The sequence below is a fragment of the Lissotriton vulgaris genome, chromosome 5 (genome assembly GCF_964263255.1).
Source record: "Lissotriton vulgaris chromosome 5, aLisVul1.2, whole genome shotgun sequence".
Classification (NCBI taxonomy): Eukaryota; Metazoa; Chordata; class Amphibia; order Caudata; family Salamandridae; genus Lissotriton; species Lissotriton vulgaris.
Genome location: NC_141693.1, coordinates 431,124,828 through 431,147,783, shown reverse-complemented (window position 1 = coordinate 431,147,783; position 22,956 = coordinate 431,124,828). Strand labels below are relative to the sequence as shown.

General features: G+C 50.5%; 1 protein-coding gene across 2 annotated transcripts in view; it reads right to left on the bottom strand.

The window, feature by feature from the left end:
* Positions 1-22,956, bottom strand: part of ERLIN1 (ER lipid raft associated 1) — a 219,853-nt gene that overhangs the window by 93,372 nt on the left and 103,525 nt on the right. For both annotated transcript variants that reach the window (XM_086921840.1, XM_086921839.1), the window contains 2 exons: positions 6,605-6,696; positions 5,920-6,009 (listed from right to left, as the gene is read on the bottom strand). In XM_086921840.1, the coding sequence (XP_086777966.1) occupies positions 5,920-6,009; positions 6,605-6,696 (182 nt within the window). The remainder of the gene's footprint in view (positions 1-5,919; positions 6,010-6,604; positions 6,697-22,956) is intronic.

The window sequence follows — 22,956 nt, the reverse complement described above, 5'->3', positions numbered from 1 at the left end:
CCGTCCCCGGGCCGCGCTGGTATTGGTCGCCAGCCTGGGATCCCCCCATAGCGTCATCCTCCAGGCCGCGCCGTGATTGGCTGCCGGCCCGAGAGGAGGAGAGAGGCCGGCCCATGGAGCGCGACGACAAAGGAGCAGCGGGAGCCGACTCCGCGCTCCTCCCTTGCCCAAGAGAACTGCCGCTTTCCCCCCGGGGCCCCCAGGAGCGAGTGGGAGCCCCGGAGAGCGAGGAGAGACCGGCGCATGCACCGACCGGTGAGTGCAGCAAAGAGGAGGGGCGTCGGGGCACATTGCCGGTGCCCGCCCCTTCCCACCAGTGAATCCCCTGTTGTGCTCCGTGGCCCCGTGGGGGCCCCCAGTGATGCCGGGTCCCCCGAGGGGGGCCCCGCCTGCCCACACCCTTTCTTCCTGAGCCCGGAGAGGCTCCACCTTTGGACTTTGCCCCACCGAGCCTGCGAGGCTCCCAGTCCACCTCATGCTTCCCGAGCCGGGAAGGCTCCAACGCGTCCCTGTACCCTTGAGCCCCTAGAGGCTCCACCATTGCCCCTTGTCTCCTTGAGCCCCGAGAGACTCCACCACGTGTTCCTGGCCCTGCTGAGCCTGCGAGGCTCCGCCCCCCTGTTCTCGAGCAGCCGAGTGGCTCCACCGGTTGGCGCCTTTTCCCCCCCCGAGCCTGCAAGGCTCCCACGATGCCCTTCAGCTGCCCAGCACTTCGTGGGCAGCTGCCACGTTTAGGTTTGCCCCTGGCTACCTGCAGCCCGCCCTGAACATCGAGACTCTTGGGCGCCCTTGCCCCAGGAAGGCCATCTGGCCTATGGGGTGCTACTGACTAATATCAATGTGATGCTGAGAATTATTATGTGTTGCCCTGCTGAAGGGGGCCTCTGTTGTGTTATGTACCTTGTCCCTTCCCTCCTGAATACCCCATGTCCCCTGTATGTGATTCCTGGTCAGAATGGGTTCTACTGCTAGTGCTAGGAAGTTCCCAATCGATATGTCTACACCTGGCAGGGGCCCTTGGGCCCTGCCCTGTACCCTTTTCCCTTGTAACCCCTGCCGTGCCTCGAGCACATTGTAAAGTGTATGTTCCTATGTGTCCTTCTTAATACAAAGACTATTTTCATATATACTTGGTGTGGAGTTCCTTTTGTGGGAGGCCCGGGATGTTGTTGTTGGTGGGTGCGTGCGCAAATGCTTCACACATGTCCTCCGAGATAAGCCTGACTGCCCACGCTGCGTTACCTAGAGGGTGAGCAGGGGTCGACTTTACATAGGAGTGGCGGTCTCTGACTGGCCGTGGCGCAAGCCCTGGCCGGCCGGGAGTCCCATTTCCTACAATCGCCCTCCGGCCTCCCTGGGTGCTGGCTCCACCCTCCTGCTGGGTGTCTGGACACTCTCATCCCGGCCCCTCTGACCCCCTGGTGCGAGGGTCCGGACATCAAAGGACTCCAGACCTATATCTGGGGCAGCCCCGGAGCGGGTCGGCAGTTGTATCCTGGAGTCGAGAGACACCGAGAAGAGCTCACCTACTACGGACCCTGCAACCATCTTTGGAGCCCTGCTGGCGCTGCCGCGACCCAACCTCGCTGAAACCATCTTTGGAGCCCTGCTGGCGCTGCTGCGGCCCAACCTCACTGAAACCATCTTCAGAGCCCTGCTGGCGCTGCCGCGGCCCGACCTCGCTGAAACCATCCTTGGAGCCCTGCTGGCGCTGCCGCGGCCCAACCTCGCTGAAACCATCTTCGGAGCCCTGCTGGCACTGCCGCGGCCCGACCCTGAGGAACCCCCCAGCTCGAGGATTGAGAGCTGAGCGCACGGTATCCCTGTACCAAACCGGTACCAAGACTGTCCCGCTACCCCTTTCCCGCAGTTACTAAAGACCTTACGGATCCTTCGATCCTTTTGCACCTGTATTGCTTGTATTGCTGAGATAACCTGCCTTGATTGCTGATAAAGACGTTAAGAATCTATCCTTGTGTGGTGTCCATCTGTAGTGGTGTGATTGCTCGACCTGTACGATCCTAGGAGAGGGACCTCACCAGGAGGCCTCTCGACCGCGCTCGGCCAGTTCCAGAAGGAGAGGTGGGTCTTGGGGTGGTCGGTCAGACAGCCTCTGCCTCCCCCCTAATATCGACTTTCTAACAGGGGGTGGGGGTGAGGGTGAGGGTGTGTGAGGGTGTGGGGGTGAGGGATGTGAGGGGGTGTGAGGGTGAGGGGGTGTGAGGGTGAGGGAGTGTGAGGGTGAGGGAGTGTGAGGGGGTGTGAGAGTGAGGGGGTGTGAGAGTGAGGGTGGAGGGTGCGGGGGAAGGGTGAGGGGGTGTTAGGGTGAGGGGGGGTGAGGGGGTGTTAGGGTGAGGGGGGTGAGGAGGTGTGAGGGTGAGAGAGGAGGTGTGAGGGTGAGAGAGGAGGTGTGAGGGTGAGAGAGGGGGTGTGAGGGTGCAGGTGTGTGAGGATGAGGGTGTGCGAGGGGGTGAGGGTGTGTGAGGGGTGCGAGGGTGAGGGGTGCGAGTGAGGGGGTGCGAGGGTGAGGGGGTGTGAGGGGGTGCGAGGGTGTGTGTACGGGTGAGGGGGTGAGGGGGTGTGAGGGTGAGGTGGTGTGAGGGTGAGGGGGAAGAGTGAGGGGGTGTTAGGGTGAGGGGGTGTGAGGAGGTGTGAGGGTGAGAAAGGGGGTGTGAGGGTGAAAAAGGGGGTGTGAGGGTGAGAAAGGGGGTGTGAGGGTGAGAAAGGGGGTGTGAGGGTGAGAAAGGGGGTGTGAGGATGAAGGTGTGTGAGGGGGTGAGGGTGAGGGGGTGAGGGTGTGTGAGGGATGCGAGGGTGAGGGGTTGCGAGGGTGAAGGGGGGTGAGGGTGAAGGGGGGTGAGGGTGAAGGGGGGTGAGGGTGAGGGGGTGAGAGGGTGAGGGGGTGAGAGGCTGTGAGGGTGAGGGTGTGTGTGCAGGGGGAGGGTGTGTGAGGGTGCAGGGGGAGGATATGAAGGGTTGTGAGGGCAAGGGCGTGGGGGTGAGGGTGTGAGGGGGAGGGGAGGGTGACGAGGGGGAGGGTGTGAGGGTGAGTGTGAGGGGGAGGGTGTGAGGGTGAGTGTGAGGGTGTGTGAGGGTGAGGGGGTGTGAGGGTGTGTGAGGGTGAGGGGATGTGAGGGTGAGGGGGGAGGGGTGTGAGGGGGATGGTGTGGGGTTGTGAGGGCAGGGTGTGGGGTTGAGTGGGTAAGGGTGTGAGGGAGGGTGAGAGGGAGGGTGAGGGGGGAGGGTGTGAGTGTGGGGGGAGGGGGGAAGGGGGGAAGGGGGAGGGGAGAAGGGGGAGGGGGAGGGGGGAGGGTGTGTGAGTGTGAGGGAGGGCGTGTGAGGGTGAGGGAGGGTGTGTGAGGGTGAGGGAGGGTGTGTGAGGGTGAGGGAGGGAGGGTGTGTGATGGTGCGGGGGTGTGAGGGGGTGTGAGAGAAAGGGTGTGGGGTTGTGAGGGGGAGGGTGTAGGGTTGTGAGGGGGAGGGTGGGGGGTTGTGAGGGGGAGGGTGTGTGAGGGGGAGGGTGTGTGGGTGTGAGGGTGTGTGAGGGTGTGTGGGTGTGAGGGTGTGTGGGTGTGAGGGTGCGTGAGGGGGTGAAGGTGTGTGAGGGTGAGGAGGTGTGAGGGTGAGGAGGTGTAAGGGTGAGGAGGTGTGAGGGTGAGGAGGTGTGAGGGTGAGGAGGTGTGAGGGTGAGGAGGTGTGAGGAGGTGTGAGGGTGAGGAGGTGTGAGGGTGAGGAGGTGTGAGGGTGAGGAGGTGTGAGAGTGGGTGAGAGTGGGTGAGAGTGGGTGAGAGTGGGTGAGAGTGGGTGAGAGTGGGTGAGAGTGGGTGAGAGTGGGTGAGAGTGGGTGAGAGTGGGTGAGAGTGGGTGAGTGTGGGTGAGTGTGGGTGAGTGTGGGTGAGTGAGTGGGTGAGGGAGGGAGGGTGAGAGTGGGTGAGGGTGGGTGAGAGGGGGTGTGTTAGGGGGTGTGTGAGGGGGTGTGTGAGGGGGTGTGTGAGGGGGTTAGGGGGTGTGTGAGGGGGTGTGTGGGTGTGAGGGGGTGTGAGGGTGAGGGGGTGTGAGGGTGAAGGGGTGTGTGAGGGTGAGGGGGTGTGTGAGGGTGAGGGGGTGTGTGAGGGTGAGGGGGGTGGGGGGAGGGTGAGGGGGTGGGGGGAGGTTGAGGGGGGTGGGGGGAGGGTGAGGGGGGTGGGGGGGAGGGTGTGGGGGGTGACGGTGTGAGGGTGGGTTAGGGTGACAATGGTGAGGGGGTGTGAGGGTGAGTGAGGGGGGACTGTATTGTCGACTAGTTTCGGTTTCGATGGACCCAATGTTGTATGACGTGTCTGAGGGCTCTTTCGATATGTTCTTAGCCGGGCGATATTGCGGGGCTGTAGAACGAGGTTGTTGGTCTTGGCTAAAGCCTGCTGGCGATGCCTTGACCTGAGTCTCTGATAGAGGTGTAGTGTCTATATGGGGCGGTGTACTCGCGGTTCGCCCCTCGCCGTCATCGGAGTCGTCTTCAACTGCTACGATGTCCTGATCATAGTCTTCGAGATCGACGATAAGGTCTTCCTGTTCAGGGTAATATTCGGAGTCGGGCTCCGAGTATTGTCCGTCGTCTGAGTCTGAGTCTTCAGCGCTGTCTAGATATTCATCGTCTCCGAAGATGTTATCGGGCTCCGGCGCCGAACGTTGCATTTCTAGCCTCGCCGCCCTTCGATTCCGAATAGTCTTTTTTGATCGGAACTGGGCACAGGCCAGGCAACTATCTTCGTTATGATCTGGAGAAAGGCATTTGTTGCACACTGGATGCGTGTCTGTGTGCGGGAACTTCGAGTTGCACTGAGGGCAGTACTTGAACAGGCTTCGTTCCATCGACGTTCGTCCACGTGGAGTCGAGAAGGTCTTACGGCCCGGTTCGACGACTGGAGTGTAACCGAGATGTAAAAAGTGTATCGGCACCGAGCGCTTAACAATACCAACGGTATCCGAAGGTTTTTTTCGGCCTTTTAAGAAGTTTTCTTGATTCCGAACTTGGAGAGTAGGAAAGTACATCCGAACCCAATGGCGGAGAAAAACAATCTGGGGATGGAGAGGATGCCCATGCACACTGTAGTCCGAGGGAGGAGCCACCTATCTCGTGACACTTCGAAGACTCTTCCAGGACAACAATGTGCAATCATCCAGACCCAACACTAGGCGGCGATCTATGCACAGATATGAATTCAGCAGCCCACATGCCTCGAACACAATGTTAAGGAGAAGTTCCATGAAGCCTCCTAGCGGCGTGCGGAAGCAAAGATGCAAAAACTTCCAAAACCAGTCTCGTGCCTGGGAAACATTTTATAAGTAATGAGCCTGCAGTTAAAATACCCATCTGAAATGTTTGCCACATATCGAAAGCCTGACACAGACCATAAGTTGACTGTAGCTCACTAACCGTAATAGACCCATTAAGAGATGCTCTTCGGGTGCACCAACCAATTCCACCCAAACATTGTTCACTTAACTTACTGAGCACAATAGAGCACTGTATAACTTTATAACTTGATAGGAGGTCTCTATTTATGAGACTATGTTATGCCAGAAGGCATCTGCTAAGTACCCTCTAAGCCTAGGTCTCACATAATTCACTCCATCCCTCACTTTGGGGTGAGGGATGGAAGAGCTCAAGTATGTGTTGGGGAGCAGAAACAGAAAGTGGTCACTCATTTTTTTGTTAAACATTAATTGTAGTCAGCATTTATCTGTGGCACAATAGCCTATGAAATGGAAGCTAGCTTATATGTGCTTACTATAAGGCCACAGTGGCCACATTTTGTTTTATAGTAACTTACGTTTTAAAGCAGTGTTAACGAACCATATCTGCATAGCCCATAGAAATAAAGGGGGAGCCCAGAAGGAACAAAGACCTGACAAAGACTTGTATGTAGTGTCACCTACCTTCTATTTCCGAAATCCTTTTCTCAGTTTCTTTTTCCATAATCTTTTGCTGATAGTGTATTGTGGCAACCTGGGCAATTTTCTCAGCCTCTGGAAACGAAAGATGAAAAAAGCTTGTGAATTGAGGCACTACAGAGAGACATGGGCCTAGGAATGTGAGAGTTAAAGAGAACTAGGGAACTGAGGGCATAGATGAGTGGAGCTCACCAGTGAAATAAAGGGATTATAGAATTCTGAAAAGAATGGGGCAACCAAGGGGTCACTTTGAAAGGGGAAAACAGTCAAACAAAAGCGGTGTCAGCAAATGGGAACTGAGAGGGAGGTTAGGGGCCTCAGGTTGGTGAAGGCAGTAGTTTCCAAATCTAGCACAGCCTGGAATGCAGTAGCAGTAAAGAATAAGCAGAGCAACGCCAGTCTGACTCTCTTTGCCAGTGCTGTGTGGGCTACGCCACTGGCATCGCCAATGTCAGAGGCTTTGAAAATGTGCTGCCTTTGTCAAAATCAATAGCAGTGAGTGGCCATGTTAAAAGTATTGAAAACATGGTTTTATATACTTTCAAAATGCTTTTGTATGCGACGCAACTTCAGAGAGTCACACTCTTGAAGTTGTTCAATTATGTTGGCCTTTCCTAAGCAAAACCTCCCAAACTCTTGCTTTGGACTATTCTCAGTCAGATAATGGTACCTATCAGTGCTCTCTTCTGTTCAGTCTCGGCTTCTTTTTCCACAACTTTCTGCCTCTGGGAAGCGATCAGGAGTTTAGTCTTTTCACCCTCCCTGTAGTGCAGAAAAAACAGACATTATCAACAGTAGAAACTTAGATTTGTATCCTTTTAGCCCCTTCCTTTACAATAATGAAGCTGCTCAGAAGAAACCATGAACCTAGACGCAGCCCCACCACCTGAATTCTCATTGGACTCCCACCTTCATTTCCTTTGACCTACTTCTACCCAGCTGACATACATAAATAACCATATTCACTCTCTCCCATAGATATACAAATACACACACAAGTTAAGAACAGAAGGCAAAGAGCAGTGGGCATGGTGGGTGGATTGCATAACGGCTGAAGGACTGGGAGTGAATAAGAATTGCCATCCTATCCATGTGTTCCACATACACAAGACGTTATGCCTCCCTGCATGGTGTATAGTGAGTCTGTGGCCCAGATCTTCAAGTGCTACAACAAAGCCACTAGAAGAGCTGTTCAGAGATTTTCAATAAAACTTCAGACACAAAATTTAAATAGCCCACATTAATTGCTGAAGATCTGTCCACTTCCACAGCTAGCCGAGGGCTTAGCACATTTTAGTTAAACTGGATCCACCTATGAACAGCCAACCCTACTAAATTATTAAGACCACATTCACAGCACACAAACACATCCTTGGGCAGTCGGCCAGGACAAAATTGATGGTCTACCATCCTGCATGCTCATGTAAACCATAACCGGTCTGATATTAGGGTGATGCGTCACTTTGGTAACCCTCTTACTAGTTACTAAAAGAGTAATTACACAGATTCTTCACCTAAGAATACACCCCAGAGCCAGACTGTATCTGGAAACCTTGTACAGCAGTACTCCCGCGTATTGCTAGATGGTAACATGCAACTCCATCCAGATCAATAATGCCCCAAAACTGATGGAGTGAAATCACCTAGGAAAGCAACTTTTGTGCGCTACTGTCACTTGCTTGTCTTTTTCCCTTTCTGTATCCTCAGACGCGGAGTGTGAACAAGTGTTGGCACAGGTGTACTGAATACTAATTTTGGACTTTTGATGTTAAAAAGAGGCCCAACCAAAGAACAGGGAAGGGAAAGAGCAGTGAGGAATCTGCATTTAGATAAGAGTATTCACCAGAAAGAGTGTTACCGAATGGAAGTAACTTGTTCTTTTGATGGATATTTCTAACCTCATATTCCTCGCCTTAAAATAGATAATGGGTGTAGGAAGCTGGCTTCTTATAAAGTGGACCAAAAAAATGTACACTGTGCATAGAGTCCAGGCAAACCCCAAAGGAATTGCAGAGGCACCAATGACACCCCAAATGTTCTCTTTTGTGGTAGTGTAGGCGAGCAGTTAGGCACATCAGAGGGTAGCGCAAAGCATTTATTGCACACACAAAGGCAGTTAGTGAGAAACACACTCGAAGAAATATGATACCAATTTAAAAATACCACATACTTTATATGAATTTAGATACCAAGATCATTGAAATTAGTAAATTCTTTGAGCTATGAAATTTTATACATTTCAAACGTTGACAGTGTAATTTCTGGATCGGCAATGATATCCTATGGGGTAAAAACATGAATTGCATTCAGGCATTTAACAGTAACTTACAGGCCTCTCTTATGGACTGAAGGGGAGTATCGGGCAAGATCCAAGGCAACACCAACAGGCTACTTTGAGAGGCTCAATGGCATTGGGGTGCAGATGTGTGTAATGCCGTGGGTGTCCCACTCACTTTAATGGGGAACGGTTCGGTCAGAAAGAGGCTGCAAGCTGGGACTGGGAGGGGAGGAACTCAGTCCAGGGGAACCCACGGGGGCTCGACCCTTGAGGTCCTCTGGCGTGTAGGGACACAGCTGGTCCACTTTTCCTCAGGCTGTGGGGTTTGGGTGCAGTTGTGTCTTTTGACTTCGAATTTGGCACTGGAGTCACTTGCAGCTGGAGGGGGGCCTGCAGAAAGAGGTTGCAGGAGACGACTGGAAGTCTAGGGTGGGCTTAGCTCCTGTGGGCCTGGGGACTCTGTTCGCACTGTCACCTCCTTTGGATTAGGGCTGTTGAGCACAGGTGCATAGGTACTTTGAATCGTCGGGTGGCAGCGGTCGAAGACTCACTTTGTGTCTTTGGTTTCTGCAGAAGGGGACAAAACTCTTGTGAGTCTCACTGTCTCTGAAGTCCCTCGACGTGCAGGTTGGTTTTCCTACCCGTCCCGGGTGTTGCTTCTTTGGAGCATGCAGCTGCAGGGGAGTAGCTCAGAGTTACTGGCAATTGCAGACGTACTGGCAGCCCCCTGGGTTTCTTGAACACTGCACAGCAGCAGGACGGGTCGATTGCTCCATGAAGGTTGGGTGCAGCAGGTTAGTGGGCACGGAGTCAGTGGTGCTCCTCGGATTTTGGGTCAGAAGTCTTGACTATTCCTTTTGCATACATAGACATTTGAAGTCCTGGTATCAGATGGTCCCCTAAATACTCAATTTAGGGATGTTAAGGGGAGAGAGATGCAGAAGTCATTGGGCTACTTACCCTTGGGGTCACTACACCCCCTAGATGACCAATTCCTTTGGGAAGTGGGCATTACCTTGTTCCAGCATTCCTAATACCACCAAACACAAGATGTTGTATTTACTTAAGGCTTGTTCACCCTAGAAGTTTGTCCACCCTGGCAGCGCAACAAGCCTCCTGTATAGCTAATTTTCCTGCTTGTCCTAGTGCCAGATGGCCCCGAGGGTAGCATCTCCCTTGTCTGGGAAGTCCTTGGCTCGCATATCAACCAGCCTGGATAAGCTGGCTTACCAACGTTCCTGGGGGAGGAGGTGATTACACCTCTTCCCAGAGCAGGAATTGTTTCTGTCCTCTTGAGAGCAGAGCTCTCATCTCCTAGGTGGTCAGAAAATCATCTGTGGTGACAGGCTGGACTGGACCAGTCAGACAGCACAGTAGAAGGCTGTTAGGGTTCAGAGGATACCTCTAAAGTACTCTCTGGGTGCATGTATTAATAAATCCATCACCAGAATCAGTGTGGTGCATTAACAGCCACTTTGACCTTTTAGTCCTTGCTTACGAGAAGCAAGGCTGGCAATAAAAGAGGGTCAGTGACTGCCAGCCTTCCTTCTCGTAAGCAAGGACTAAGTACAAAGTGCCTGTTTACGCACTACTTGCGGGTATTCAAAACACACAAATAAAAGGCATGGTCATTTACAATGCCAATAGCTCAAACTCCTGCAACTGCGAGGCCTACGGCTTTGCAAATGCTTGTTGAGCCACAGGATGTCAGGGGCCGGCTGTACCTTTTAAAATCAGAGGGAGGTGGAGGCAGCTATAGCCAAAACAGACCTCAGTCTTTGAATGCACATCAAATGAGGCAGTGCAGGATGTACAGCCCTGTTTACAACAGAGCTCTGAAAACCACAAGCATTGGTCTCCAGTGCTCCAACTTAAAGAAAGAAATAGTGCTCACAAGCTCTGAGTAACAACACATGTAACAGGGGCAGTCCTTGAAAATGGGAGGGGCTTTTCAAAGCTCTATCCGGAATACAGAATGTCTCACAAAGACAGTGCAAACGCTGCCGAGGCGAGACCTAAAAAGGACATCTGACAGCTTCACTTGTAAAGGGTAAGTCCTGCGAATGCCATAGCAGGCCATACTTTTTTCCAAGAGTCCAGCATAAATTCTTCTGGAGGAAGGGCACGTCACAGCGAGGATGACATCACTTTTGTCTGCAAATCAAAGACAGTCAGTTGCCAAGGCTCAATCCACACACACAAAGATCTACATTGTGCAGATTCGGGTACAAGAGCGTATTCTTTTGCTGAGAGAGGAGGTAGTCCTGAACTGTATGGCTGATTGGAGGACATATGCTCATATACACTACAGAACATCAAGGTGCCCTTCACTTGTGGCTCAATCCAGAGCCACTACGATGAGTTAGGCCCAGCTGATCAGGATTGTTTTTAGAACTTTGGACAGGAGAGGCAGTGGTGGGAAGGCATACAGGAGTCCCATGTTCCATTCTAGTGGAACGCATCTCATTACAAGTGCTCTTGCGGGAACTCCAACCTACAAAACTTTCAACAGTAGTGAAAGATCTAACCAAGGTTCCCCCCCACTGTTGGAAGAAGCCCTGTGCCACCTCAGAATAAAGATGCCACGCATGATCTGCCAGACAAAGCCTGGTTTTTGTCCACTGTGGCATTCAAGGACACTGTTGGGTGGTTCACAATCAGAAAGATGCCCTGGCGCGCCAATTCTCTCTAGAGGCGCAAAGCCTCCTTAAACAAGACCCAGGATACCACTCTGCCAAGGTTGTTGCAGTAGCACATGATGGTGTGGTCTGTGAGAACGTGCATCAGCATCCCCTCGATGGACTGAAGAAATATCTTCAGAGCCAGAAGAACGACCTGCAACTCAAGTAGATGGAGGTAACCAGCCAACATAGACTGGAGCCCCCTTATCTCCACCTCCTTCAGATGACCTCCCAGCCTAGCAGATGATACATCTGTAAACACAATCAATGCTAGGTGGAGAAGGGGTCTTCCTGGGGCCTGCTGCTCAACCAGTGCGTTTGACTGTCCACCACTGCAAATCTTGAGCTGTCTCCTCTGAGACATGAGAGGCTCCGGCCAGATTTCCTTGGTGCTGGGCCCATTGGAACCTCAAAATGTACTGCAGAGTTCACATGTGCCACCTGGCATAACTTACAAGAAGGATGCAGACGGTAAGAGAACAAGAAGCTTAAGAGATTATCTCAACATGATCCAGGATAGAGCTAAAACTTTGTGATCGTAGCCTGAATGTTCTGGTCATGTTGCAGCAGAGGGAAGGCCCGAACTCCACTGTGTCCAGATGTGTCTAGCGGAAGCCTCTGCAATTGAGTTAGGTGGGACGTTTGAAAGCTCACAGAGAACCCCACAGAGTTCAAGAGGTTTGCGTTGTCCAAAAGTGGTTCACGACTGACTGTGGCAAGCACGCCTTCAACACTCAGTCGTTAGTGTACAGAACATTGATACCCACGCCTTCCAAAGATGGGCTGTGTCCACTGCCATCATTTTCGTAAACACACCAAGGGCTGCTGGTGAGCCCTAAAATTGGAGCAAAGCAAACTGAAAATGCTCCTGGTGTGCCATGAATCACAGACAACTTCTGTGGATCTGCATGATGGGTAAATGAAAATGTGTCATGCAGGTGCAATGACCCCATCAAAGTTGCCCAGGTACAGAGCAGGCAGGGTCTGGGTCACTATGAGCATTTTGAATTTGTTCTTCCACAGGAAGGCTTCAAAGGCTCGAGGTACAAAACAGGCATGAGGTCCTTGGCCAAGAAAATAGCTTAAGTAACAACCTGTCCTCTTTGAGATTGGAGCTCTTCAATGGAATGTTTGAAAGCAACAGCCATATCTTGTGTAACAGGATGGGCACATGCCGGTCAGAAATCTCCTCTGGTATAGGAGGAATAATGGGCAAAGTGGAAACAAAAGGTGTCCATAGGCAAACAAAAGGTAGTTTATAGCCATTTTAAATTATTTGCAAGACCAAACTGTCTGACGTGGCAGATCACCAACCTAGGAAGAAACGTTGAATCTTGCTCCCCATCGGTTAGGCAGGCGCCAGTAAGAGCAAACTTGAGTGGTTGTGGCAGCAGAGTAATTGGAGGACTGATTCCCGTGCTGTCCCACACGCTGCCTGCAAGACATGCGTCCTCAAAAAGACTGGTTTGCCAGCTGCACGGGTTCGGAAGGTTGTCTCCATCTATACGCCAAATCTCTATAAGAACCTCCTAACTTTGAGTTGATGCAGTAACTGTTTAGCAGGCGTCAACACACTCAAAGAGCAAGCTATAGCACTACTGTTCTTAAAGAGCTCTAACTCAGTTTGCCTTTTCACCAAAACGGTGGGGCCCATCAAAGGGCATATCCATGAGGAAGGCCTGTACATCATACAAGGCACAAACATAGCAAAAAGCAAGGCAGCCTTCTGAGACTACCATAGGGCCTCTGGCCTACCATTCTGTGAAAGAGACCAAAGCGAATGGCAGATCAGAACCCTAACTAGTTGCAACACAAAATATTGCCATGTCCTGGGCATTTTGTGATACCCAGGGTTAATTACCTGATCACCATAATCACCAGGGTCCTAGAATCATTAAGTTTTGGTGAGCCTGTCAGAGTAAAAGTCGAATAGGATTTGCTCTAGCACCAATTCATTCTCGGAGTCAGGGAATGGGGGAGCACATCAGAGTGCCCAGAATGGCCCCAATGAGGGAATCGATTAGAAGAAATTCCAGGAACTAATTGGGTATGTTGATAAAAAAAGAACCAGACCACAAAAAGTTAAGGAAGTATTTGTTAGTGGCTCATTTATGGATACATACCTTAGAATCACAGAGATCAATAGCAAAAACTCTGTCTGCTGCTTGAAAAGAGAACATAATCTGAACCGGAGTAACCCTGTTTAACAACTCGTTGGAGAGGAAAGAGTAGTTTCTTACTGTAACTCCAGTTCTATAGTAGGGGTATCTCGGTTATAGTCATAATCTGTGAATAGTCCCGCCCATGTGCGTGGACCCCGGAGCAATCAAAAATAGTCTCTTAAGTCGTCTTCTTCTGCAGTCCTGCATAGACACAACAGAAAATGAAAGACAAATAATGTAGCCTGCAATTAACAAGGCTACATTGACCAGCACTTCATCCTGAAGTGAAAAAGGATAGCCAAATAATATAGAAATGTATACATTTTACAGAGTTTCACACCTAGAGAAACTCCCCTTCACAAAAATCCTTTATCATGATAGAGAGGAAGGGTTGGACAGACAACCCTCATAGGCTGCAATTATGTGTCTGGAAAAGGGATACCATGCCTTTAAGGAACCCCCAGAGACCCTCTGTATTGCATGATGCACAGCCAAAGCCAAGTTACTTTCAGTTCTTTTTGAAGGACTCTTAAAGCCAGGTCTATAGCATCCAGGAAAAACATTTCTTCCACCGGGGAGGAGGGCGGGTCGCTTATGACTATAACAGAGATACCCCTACTACAGAACTGGAGTTACAGGTAATCAACAACACCTTCTGTAGGAGTGGATCTCTATGTATAGTCCTAATCTGTGAATAGAATGGCAAGCCCATCCCAACAACCAAATCCAGCGGTGGAAGAAAACTAAAAGAAAAATCCTTACTGAGCAAATAAATTCCTCAGCAAAGCCTGCCCAACTTGCGCATCTGTCCTGGCATCAGAATCCAGGCAGGACAGACTTCCACGTAGCCACCCTACAGATGTCTGCAATAGGAACGTTACGTAGCAAAGCCGCTGTAGCCGCTTTGCCCCTAGTCGAATGAGCCTTAGGCTTACCCCCTAGAGTCTGGTTAGCCTTCTGGTAACAGTTGTATACCGGACACTATCCACCTAGATATGGACTGTTTGGAGGTGGCAAGGCCAGTCCTGACTGAACCGTAATTCATAAACAACTGATCTGACCTTCAAATGTCTTTGGTCTTATCTAAGTAGAATTTCAACACCTGCCTCACATCAAGTGAATGAAGGGACCTCTCCGCCGGAAAAGAAGGATGTTGAAAAAAAGGTAACGTGATCGTCTGGTTGACATGGAAATCAGATATCACTTTAGGGAGAAACTTAGGGTGAGTCCTCAAGACAACCTTGGAAGCATGAACTACAGTATAGGGCTCCTGACAACACAGAGCCTTTATCTCACTCACCCTGCGAGCCGATGTTATAGCCACAAGGAAAGCCGCGTCCCAGGACAAATGCTGTAGAGAAGCCTTATGAATAGGCTCAAAAGGCTCCTTCATCAATCTGGACAGCACCACATTCAGCTCCCAAGAAGGACGCCTAACGGGGGGAAATACCTTCTTCAAACCCTTCAAAAAATCTTTAACGACAGGTATCTAGAAAAAAGGATGTTTGTGAAGGGCATTTCCTATACGCAGTTAATGCTGCAAGGTGAACCTTAATAGAATGGAAATTAAGGCTAGATTTCTCTAAATTAAGGAGGTATGGAAGGATGACATCTTCCTTGCAGGAGGTAAGGTCAGCATTCTTGGATGTGCACCAAATGCAGAACCTTCTCCACTTGTAGGCATAGGAGGTCCTGGTGGATGGTCTCTTAGCTTCCTTGAGAATTTCCATGCAGTTGTCGGGCAAGTTCAAGTGTCCATATTGTACTATCTCAGGAGCCATGTCGCCAAACTCAACGATGAGGTTGGGGTGCACCATCTGCCCCCCGAACTTCGTTAAAAGGTCCGGCCGACATGGAAGCCGCAGATGTGGTTGGAGAGACCAGTGGAGCAGGTATGTGAACCGCCACTGTCAAGGCCACTCCGGAGCAATGAGTATCATTCGCGCTCTGGATTGAGACAGCTTGATGAGCACTGCCAGAATCAGGGGAATGGGTGGTAAAGCGTACAGAAAGCCGTTCGACAAGCTGATCCATAGTGCATTCCCCAGAGTCCCCGGTTGGTAAAACCTGGAGGCGAAGTCTCAGCAATTGTTTTCGGCGGTGGCGAACAGATCTATTTCTGGAGTGCCCCATCTTGCGAAGAGGTTTCCTAGCACCTCGTCGTTTAGGACCCACTCGTGGTTTTCCTGAACGAGCCTGCTGAGTGAGTCTGCCTGAGCATTCTGCACAACTGGAAGATGGGTAGCCGTTATCGTCAGTCTTCTGGCTAGCAGCCAGAGCCAGATCGCTTGCGCTTTCTGAGGCAGTGTGCACGATCTCTAGCCCCCATGCTTGTTGAGGTAATACATTGTGGTCATATTGTCAGTCTGTACAAGCAGGGAGCTGGTCCGAAAGGACGGCTGAAAGGCTTTCAGCACCAAATGAACAGCCCTGAGTTCCAAAAAATTGATATGATACATGGACTCCACCTGTGACCATGCTCCTTGGATCTGCAGATGGTCCGAATGTGCTCCCCAACCCCGGAGAGAAGCATCCGTCACAATGGTCTTTATTGGAATGTCCATGTGGAATTGAACCCCCCTTGAAGAGATTCCCTGCTGAACACCATCACTTCAGGGACTGCTGAGCGTGCTGAGCTACTGTGATCCTGTCCTCCCAGCTCCCTCTCTTCTGGTCCAATTGATCCTCCAGACATTCCTGCAGCGGTCTCATGTGGAGGCGTGCATGTGGTGTGAGGAAGATGTAAGAAGCCATCGACCCCAGGAGAGACGACACGGTCCTCACCGTCGTTGAAGGAACGGACATGAGAGTCTGAGCCTTCCAAAGGATCTATACGCATTGCTCCTCCAAAGGACACACGCTTGCTCTGAGAGTATTGATGGAGGCTCCCAAGTACTGCAGACACTGAACAGGAGTTGGGACAGACTTGGACGTTTGATGTGCAGACCCAGTTGGTTCAACAAAACAGCCGTCCTGTTGAAATGCAATTGCGCTTCCTGGAAGGTGGAGACTTTGATCAACCAGTCATCCAGGTACGCGAAGACAAACACCTTGTTCTTCCTCAGGTGCGCACGTCCTGGGTGCAGACTTCAGACCAAACAGAAGTACGGTGTACTGATAGTGGTTGTTGCCGACTAGGAAATGCAGGAACATCCAAAGTTTCTGTGCAATGGGCACATGCAAGTACGCACCCTGCAGATCGATTGCGCAAAGCCAGACTCCGCGATGAAGCTGAGGATAAATCTGGTGCAAGGACAGAATGCGAAATTAGTCCCTGTGAATCCATTTGTTTGCTTGTCGCAAATCCAGAATGGCCCTGAACTCGGTTTTGTCCTTTTTACGCACAAGAAAGAACCAAGAGTAAAGACCCTTTCCCCTTTGAGACAGAGGGACACTTTCTATCGCCCTTTTTCTTAACAGGGTATCGGCCTCAGCTTGAAGTTCGTGCAACAGGTACTGCGAGCGAACCGGTGGGATAGCTGGAGGAGGGCTTAGAAAACGTAGAATGTATCCATTGCAAACAATATTCAGCACCCACTTGTCTGGAGTAATTTTTCTCCACTCTGCTGGGTAATTCTGAATGCTTCCCCCCACCGGAGTGGGTAACAGAAGAGGGGGGATGTAATCCCTCAGGGCTTAGACCCTGCCGGGCCCTTATTCCCCGATGCGGATTGCTGGTTGCCTCTGCCCCCCTGACGCTTCTGGAAGGGCTGCCTCTGGTATTGTATGTTGTTGCTGCTGCTGTTGTCCAGCTTGGCGACCCTGCCTTCACTGGAATCGCTGGGAGGAGTAGCGCCTTTGGTATGGATGGAAAGACTTTCCTTCGGCTCCTCCAAGCCTTCAGCATTTCAATGATTTGATTGGAAACCATCATGCCTTCATTCAAGATTTCTTGAAAATCTTCCCTTCTGTCCCTCGGGGGGAGCTCAATGAACTGTTGGAATGACTCCCATAGCGACCGGTCATAGCGACCCAAAAGCGCAGTTGAACTTGCTGCTTTCATGGAAGCGGCCACTGTACTGCAGACCTTCCTTCCTGACGAATCCATTTGACGCCTCTCCTTGTCCGGAGGGACCGTAGACGAAGGGGCAGTAGAATGTTGCTTCTTGGCCGCTGTCGCAATGAACGAACCCGTTGCAGGGTTCGTTTTCAGAAATGCCGGATCCAAATCCGGAGGCCTGTACTTTTTCTGAAGTCGAGATGGCGCAGACTTCACCGAAGCCGGCGTAAGGAACAGCTCCATGGCTGGTTCCTCCTACCCTGGCACCAAAAGGTAGTAACGGACGAGAGAGGTGCCTACGCTGTAGCGTTTCGAATATGACAGGTGGACGGGGTAGGCACCGCCAGTGCCATCACTAGTTTCGCTGCTCCCCTCAGCTGCACCTCCTGAAACGTCACAAAGTCATCCACTGGCGAAACTCTCGTTGGCGGAGAGTCTGACAAAGTAGTTGAATACCTCTGGTCACTGGAAGAGTCTGTGACCCTGGACAATGACCTTTCTCTACGACGGCGATGTCGTGATCTGGTCGAAGATGTGCGCCCACTGCAAGAGCGGTGTCTCCCCCGGGATCTTGGTCTCCTGGGCGCTGCTGGAACCACCGGCACAGGTGGTTGCGGAAGAGGCGGAGGCTGAACCGGAAGCAAAGGCCTCTGTTGCGGAGGAGGCGGTGGAGGCATTTGAGGAAGAGGAGTAGGAGGAGGCGTAGGCGTCCTAGGCCGTGAAGGTGAGTAGGTCCTGGAGTAGTCAGAGTCCGAAGACCGGAGTACTCTCCTCTTCTTACGAGCAGGCCTCAGGGAGGGTGCTCTGGAGGTCAACCTCCCTGATGAAGATCGCCGGCGACGCCGCGACCAGTACTCTCTGATGTGGAAATGCCAACCACAGAGGATGAACTTCCACTAGACACTTTTCTGGGCGTCTACTTTCTCCTTGACGCCTATCTTCTCCTTGACGCCTATCTTCTCCTTGACGCCTATCTTCTCCTTGACGGCGAATGGAGGTGTCGCCTCGACGGCGAGCGCAGATGTCTTCGGCACTTAGCACGAAGACGATGGTGTGTCGACGTTGTCTGTGAAGTCCTCGACGTCGACCTTGTCCGAGGTCTCGACGTCCTTCCCCTCCACGCCAAGCGGCGACATCGCTTCGACCCAGAGCCCTGGGTCGAGGGGGAGCATATAGTAGTCATACCTCTCGACGCCGACATCGTAGCCATCGACCGGGACCGGTGCCATTTCTGGGCCTTCTCTTGACTGGCGAGCCCCCCAGAGGCCGAAGCACGGGCAGAGGAAGAAGATAGAGTTCCTCCATGCCCAGAGGTCCCACCTGTATCCTGATGTCTTCTCTGCTCCAGGCCTTGAAGACGGATCTTCTCCCTGTCACACAGGGTCCTCCTGGAGAAAGATTGAGAAATATCACAGGAATCAGGAACATGTGTTGATGGAAGACAGAGTATGCATATTCTGTGTGGGTCTGACTTGGCCTTCTTCTTACCACACTCAAGGCATTTCTCGAATGAAGCTGTATTTCGACAGGAAAGTGGTGGACCCAGCAGCTCAAAAAAGTAGCAAATGGAAGATAAAGGCCCCAGACGTCGAAAAACACTAATTAGATCAAAAAAGCTCCAAAAATTGAAGTAATACCAATAAGGGTAGAGCTCAATGCTCCAGGGTCCTGCTAGCAGGAGCCGGAAAAAAAACTGAAAGTAACTTGATTTTGGCTGTGCATCATGGGATAACGAGGGTCTCCGGAGGGTTTCTTAAAGGTCGGTATCCCTTTTCCAGACACATAATGGCAGCCTATGGTGCTTGTCTGTCCAACCCTTCCTCTCCATCATGATAAAGGATTTTTGTGAAGGGGAGTTTCTCTATGTGTAAAACTCTGTAAAATGTATAAATTTCTATATTATTTGGCTATCCTTTTCACTTCAGGATGAAGTGCTGGCCAATTTAGCCTTGTTAATTGCAGGCTGCATTATTTGTCTTTCATGTTCTCTTAAGTATCTATGCAGGACTGCAGAAGAAGACGACGGATGAGACTATTTTTGATTGTTCCGGGGTCCACGCACATGTGCGGGACTATTCACAGATTATGACTATACACAGAGATCCCCTACTACAGAACAGAATGAACAATTGGGACCAGAATGGTATACAGACCACCTATTCCTCACTGGTGGCAGGGGTAGTGACCAGCAGTTATCATTATGTGGTCTGTATGTTCTCATTGGTGGGGAGCCTTAGCACTCGCAGATAATTGGGACATGTAATCTCTCTGAATATCTGTGCCAGGAAGCACACACGTTGCCCACATTTTATCAAATTGGGGGAGATTATTCTCAAGGAATGCTGTAATCTTTTCCATACCCACTAGGTCCCACTGCTTGTGTAGCCAGTCTGCGTGGGTCTCAGTAAAGCACCCGGACACAGCGGGAAATCATGTACTGTCACGCTGCCGGAGATCGGCTTTTCATTGTTTGACTCCTGGTTACTCTGATGCAATACTATTGACTCACGGACGGCTTTTGATTGCTAAAGTATATCTATACGCCAACACCTGGTCTATACATAGACCTCTGATGCAGATCACGCGCTGCAATTGACTCAAGAATCTAGGTTGTCCTACTGTTGAACGCTAATGCCCTCCTTTGCTTTTGCTGCCTTGCCTCCGGGATGTTAGGCTAAATAGCTGTGCTTTCTGATTCCGAATAAAGGTTTTCAAAAATTTAAAAAAAAAAAAAAAAAAGAATCTAGGTTGACTGTCATGAATTGCCAATAGGTTCCTCTGCAGCCTTTGACTCGCCTCTTTATTGGGATTTTGTTCCTCCATGCTTTGAGGCAATTTCTCTTAAATCAGGCATGCACTAATCATTGTCCTGATGATGATCCTACTATCGCCTTGAAAGGATCGAAACGTCGTAGACCCATATAACACAAATTGCTCATTAATCCATTATGTAAAAAAAGTGCATTAACTGTTTTTCTAAGCTTGATACAATTGATACTTTCCAAGCTATAACTGTCTAGCCTGAAATGTCCTTGTGTGTTTTGTAATTGTCATGTTCCCTATGGGATACAGGATTGTGTCCCACAAGATTTGTTTTGCAATTTGTTCGTTGATTTATTACTAAATTAAATTTTGTCCGGCTGGACATTCTGAATATAGCATTGATTTCAATCTATATTTATCCTAGTGTTATCTTACTTGTTTAAGGACCACTGTTTGCATGCATAACTGTCACCCAAGGTCCTTAATTACCTTGAGGGTTCCCTTGTTTTTCTTTAAAATGGTCTATTAAGTGGAGCAGGAGTTTGTGCTGTCGCTGCAGTTTGGGAATGAATCCAGTTTGTTCTGAATAGCGTCACAAAAGTTTGCTAGCCTGGTCTGGGCCCCTGATGCACAGTGAGTAAAGTAGCAGCATTCGAGGGCCATTGCAATTTCATCATCTCTTGCTGGTGGAGTCCATTCTTCAGTTGTATGTCTGCTATTCTAGCGTGTTGTGCCTTGGCTCAAAGTTTGCACACAAGGAGTCACCCTGCTTGGTTGCCTCCAACACAGTATTGTTGTTTGGTATGCAGGAACACTTATTCTGCTTTGTCAGCATGTAAAGCCTGGAGGTTTTTCCTGGCCAGGTTCAGTTTTCTCCAGGTTTTGTGGGCTCCAGTTAGTTTGTGTTGGTCTTTCAAAGCCCTGATGCACACTTCCAACTCTGCGTGTGTTGCTTTGGCGGGCTGAGTGAACTAGAATTGCCCCCTGATCAATACTTTCAGAGTTTCCCATAGACGAGGGACTGGGGTCTTTGGTGTGTCGGTGGGCTGCAGGTATTGCTGGATAGCCTCTTGTTTTTCTTTGCATATGGATTTTGTAAAGAAATACGAGTGGAGTTTGTCACTGAGTCTCCAAAGTAGGTTGGGTGTGGATAGCTTGCGGGTTCTGAAAGAGATCATGATAGGAGAAAGATCAGAGAAAATGGAAATTCCCACTGCCACCTGTGCGGTCTTTGCTGGTATTTGGAAGGATGCAGTCCAGCCTAGTGTATGCGAGGTGTGAGGCAAAGTAGAATGTGTAAACTTTGGTCAAGTTGCAGGCTTGCCAAACAAATGTCAGGCCCATATTTTGCAACCACTGCAGCCTATTGGATGAGATCGCCTGGGTTTGGCATGTTCTTTCTGTAGACCTATCCAGTTGTGGGTTTTGTACCAGGTTGAATTTCTCCCCCCGCCACCAGCAGGTCTTCGTCTGGGTTTAAGAGTAGCTTGTTGAATTGTTCTTGGTGGTTGTTAGGTGCGTATATTGCGGCTAAGGTGAAGGGATAGGTTCCCAATGCAATGTGGAGGGAGAAAAGTCACCCTGGGATGTCAGTCTTGGTCCAGGGCACATGGTCCAGGAATATGCTGGCTAAGGATGGCAACCCAAACTTTCTTACCATTTCCTGCAGAGAAATATTGGTTAGGGTGCCACTGGGACTGCAGCCTCACCTAGTCTTTCCCAAGTAGGTGGGTTTCTTGCAGGATGCAGATGTTGCACTCCGAATCTCGCAGCAGAGAGATCATGCCTGACGTTTAGGCCTCTAACTTTGATGCTCAATATCTGAACCGTTGGGGTGGAGATGGTGAGAAGGGCTGGCCCTGCTGTGTAGTGTAGCATTGCATAGAGGTCAAAGAAATTTTGCATTAACTGCAAGAAAGTGGACATTGAGCGAGAGGGGAACCAAAAAGGGGACTTAATTAACTTGGGTAGTTTCGGGTTGGGGGTCTCCAACTGTTGTAGTGGGGTCCATGTCGATGTCGATGGGTGAAGTAGTGTGCCGCATTATAGTTTATGCAGGTGCGCTCCACAGCTCCCATTTGAAGTCAGGGTGTTGCTGGTCAGCAGTCCCGGTGTTGGAGGCTGTAGCGCTGATCTGGGGGTGATCGGGTTGGACTGTAGAGTTGGTGTACCAGGTGGGAGATCAGTGCTCCTGTGCCATGGAGAATCTCGATATTTAAGTTGTTGCAGCAGCTCAGTGAGCTCATGGAGGCTTTCTGCCATGGAAGGTTTTTGGGCTTTCGGGGGGGGGGGGCTAGTTTGTGGTGTTGGGGGGGGGGGGGGGGGATTAGAGACATTTGGAGGGAGTCCCAGGATAGCTCAAGCTTCCTATGGGGTGCGTGTTATACGTGTTTCTTTGTCCCATACAAAGATGAACCAGAGGGGATGCACCCATTTGTATTTGATGTCTTTTCATCAGAAAAAGGTGATGGCGTCTCTGAAATTGTGTCGACATTGGAGCGTAATGGATGATAGGTCTGGGTAAAGCCATACCTTGTTGCCCTGAAAAAGGACAGGCCTTAATTTCTGCCGCCACAATAGCGTCTCTTCGCTTGAAATAGTGGAAAGAAGGCAGTAAGTCTTGGGGAATGCCAGGTGAGTTGGCTGGGTGGCCTGCTCATTGTGTGCGGTCTAAAATAATGTCAGTTTCATAGGTGGGAGAATTTGTTTAAAGAGGTCAGCAACATAGCCAACATCGCCAACATCTAGGTTGAGGGGAATGCCTTTGATTTTGATATTTGAATGGCATAATCTTTTCTCTGCGCCTTCCAGCTGGGAACAAAGGTTGATGTTTTGTCTTGGAGTTCCGAAAGTGTGCGCCTATGGGCGTCCAGTTCCTCTTTATTAGAGTCACTGATATCTTCCAGCACTGGAACTCGTTGGTCGATGCTAGTCATTTCTCGCCTGCCATCTTGTCTTGTAGAGTGGCAAAGTCATCTTTCAGGGTACTGAAGAGAGCATTCATGAAGGAGTTAAGGCTGGACGCTTCTGAGCTCTATTGGTCCATCCCCCGTTGTGTTGTTTCATGTGTACGGGGCTCCCTCATCATTGGGTCTTGTTGTCGGGTCTGGGTTCTTGATCATTGCCATGGACAACATG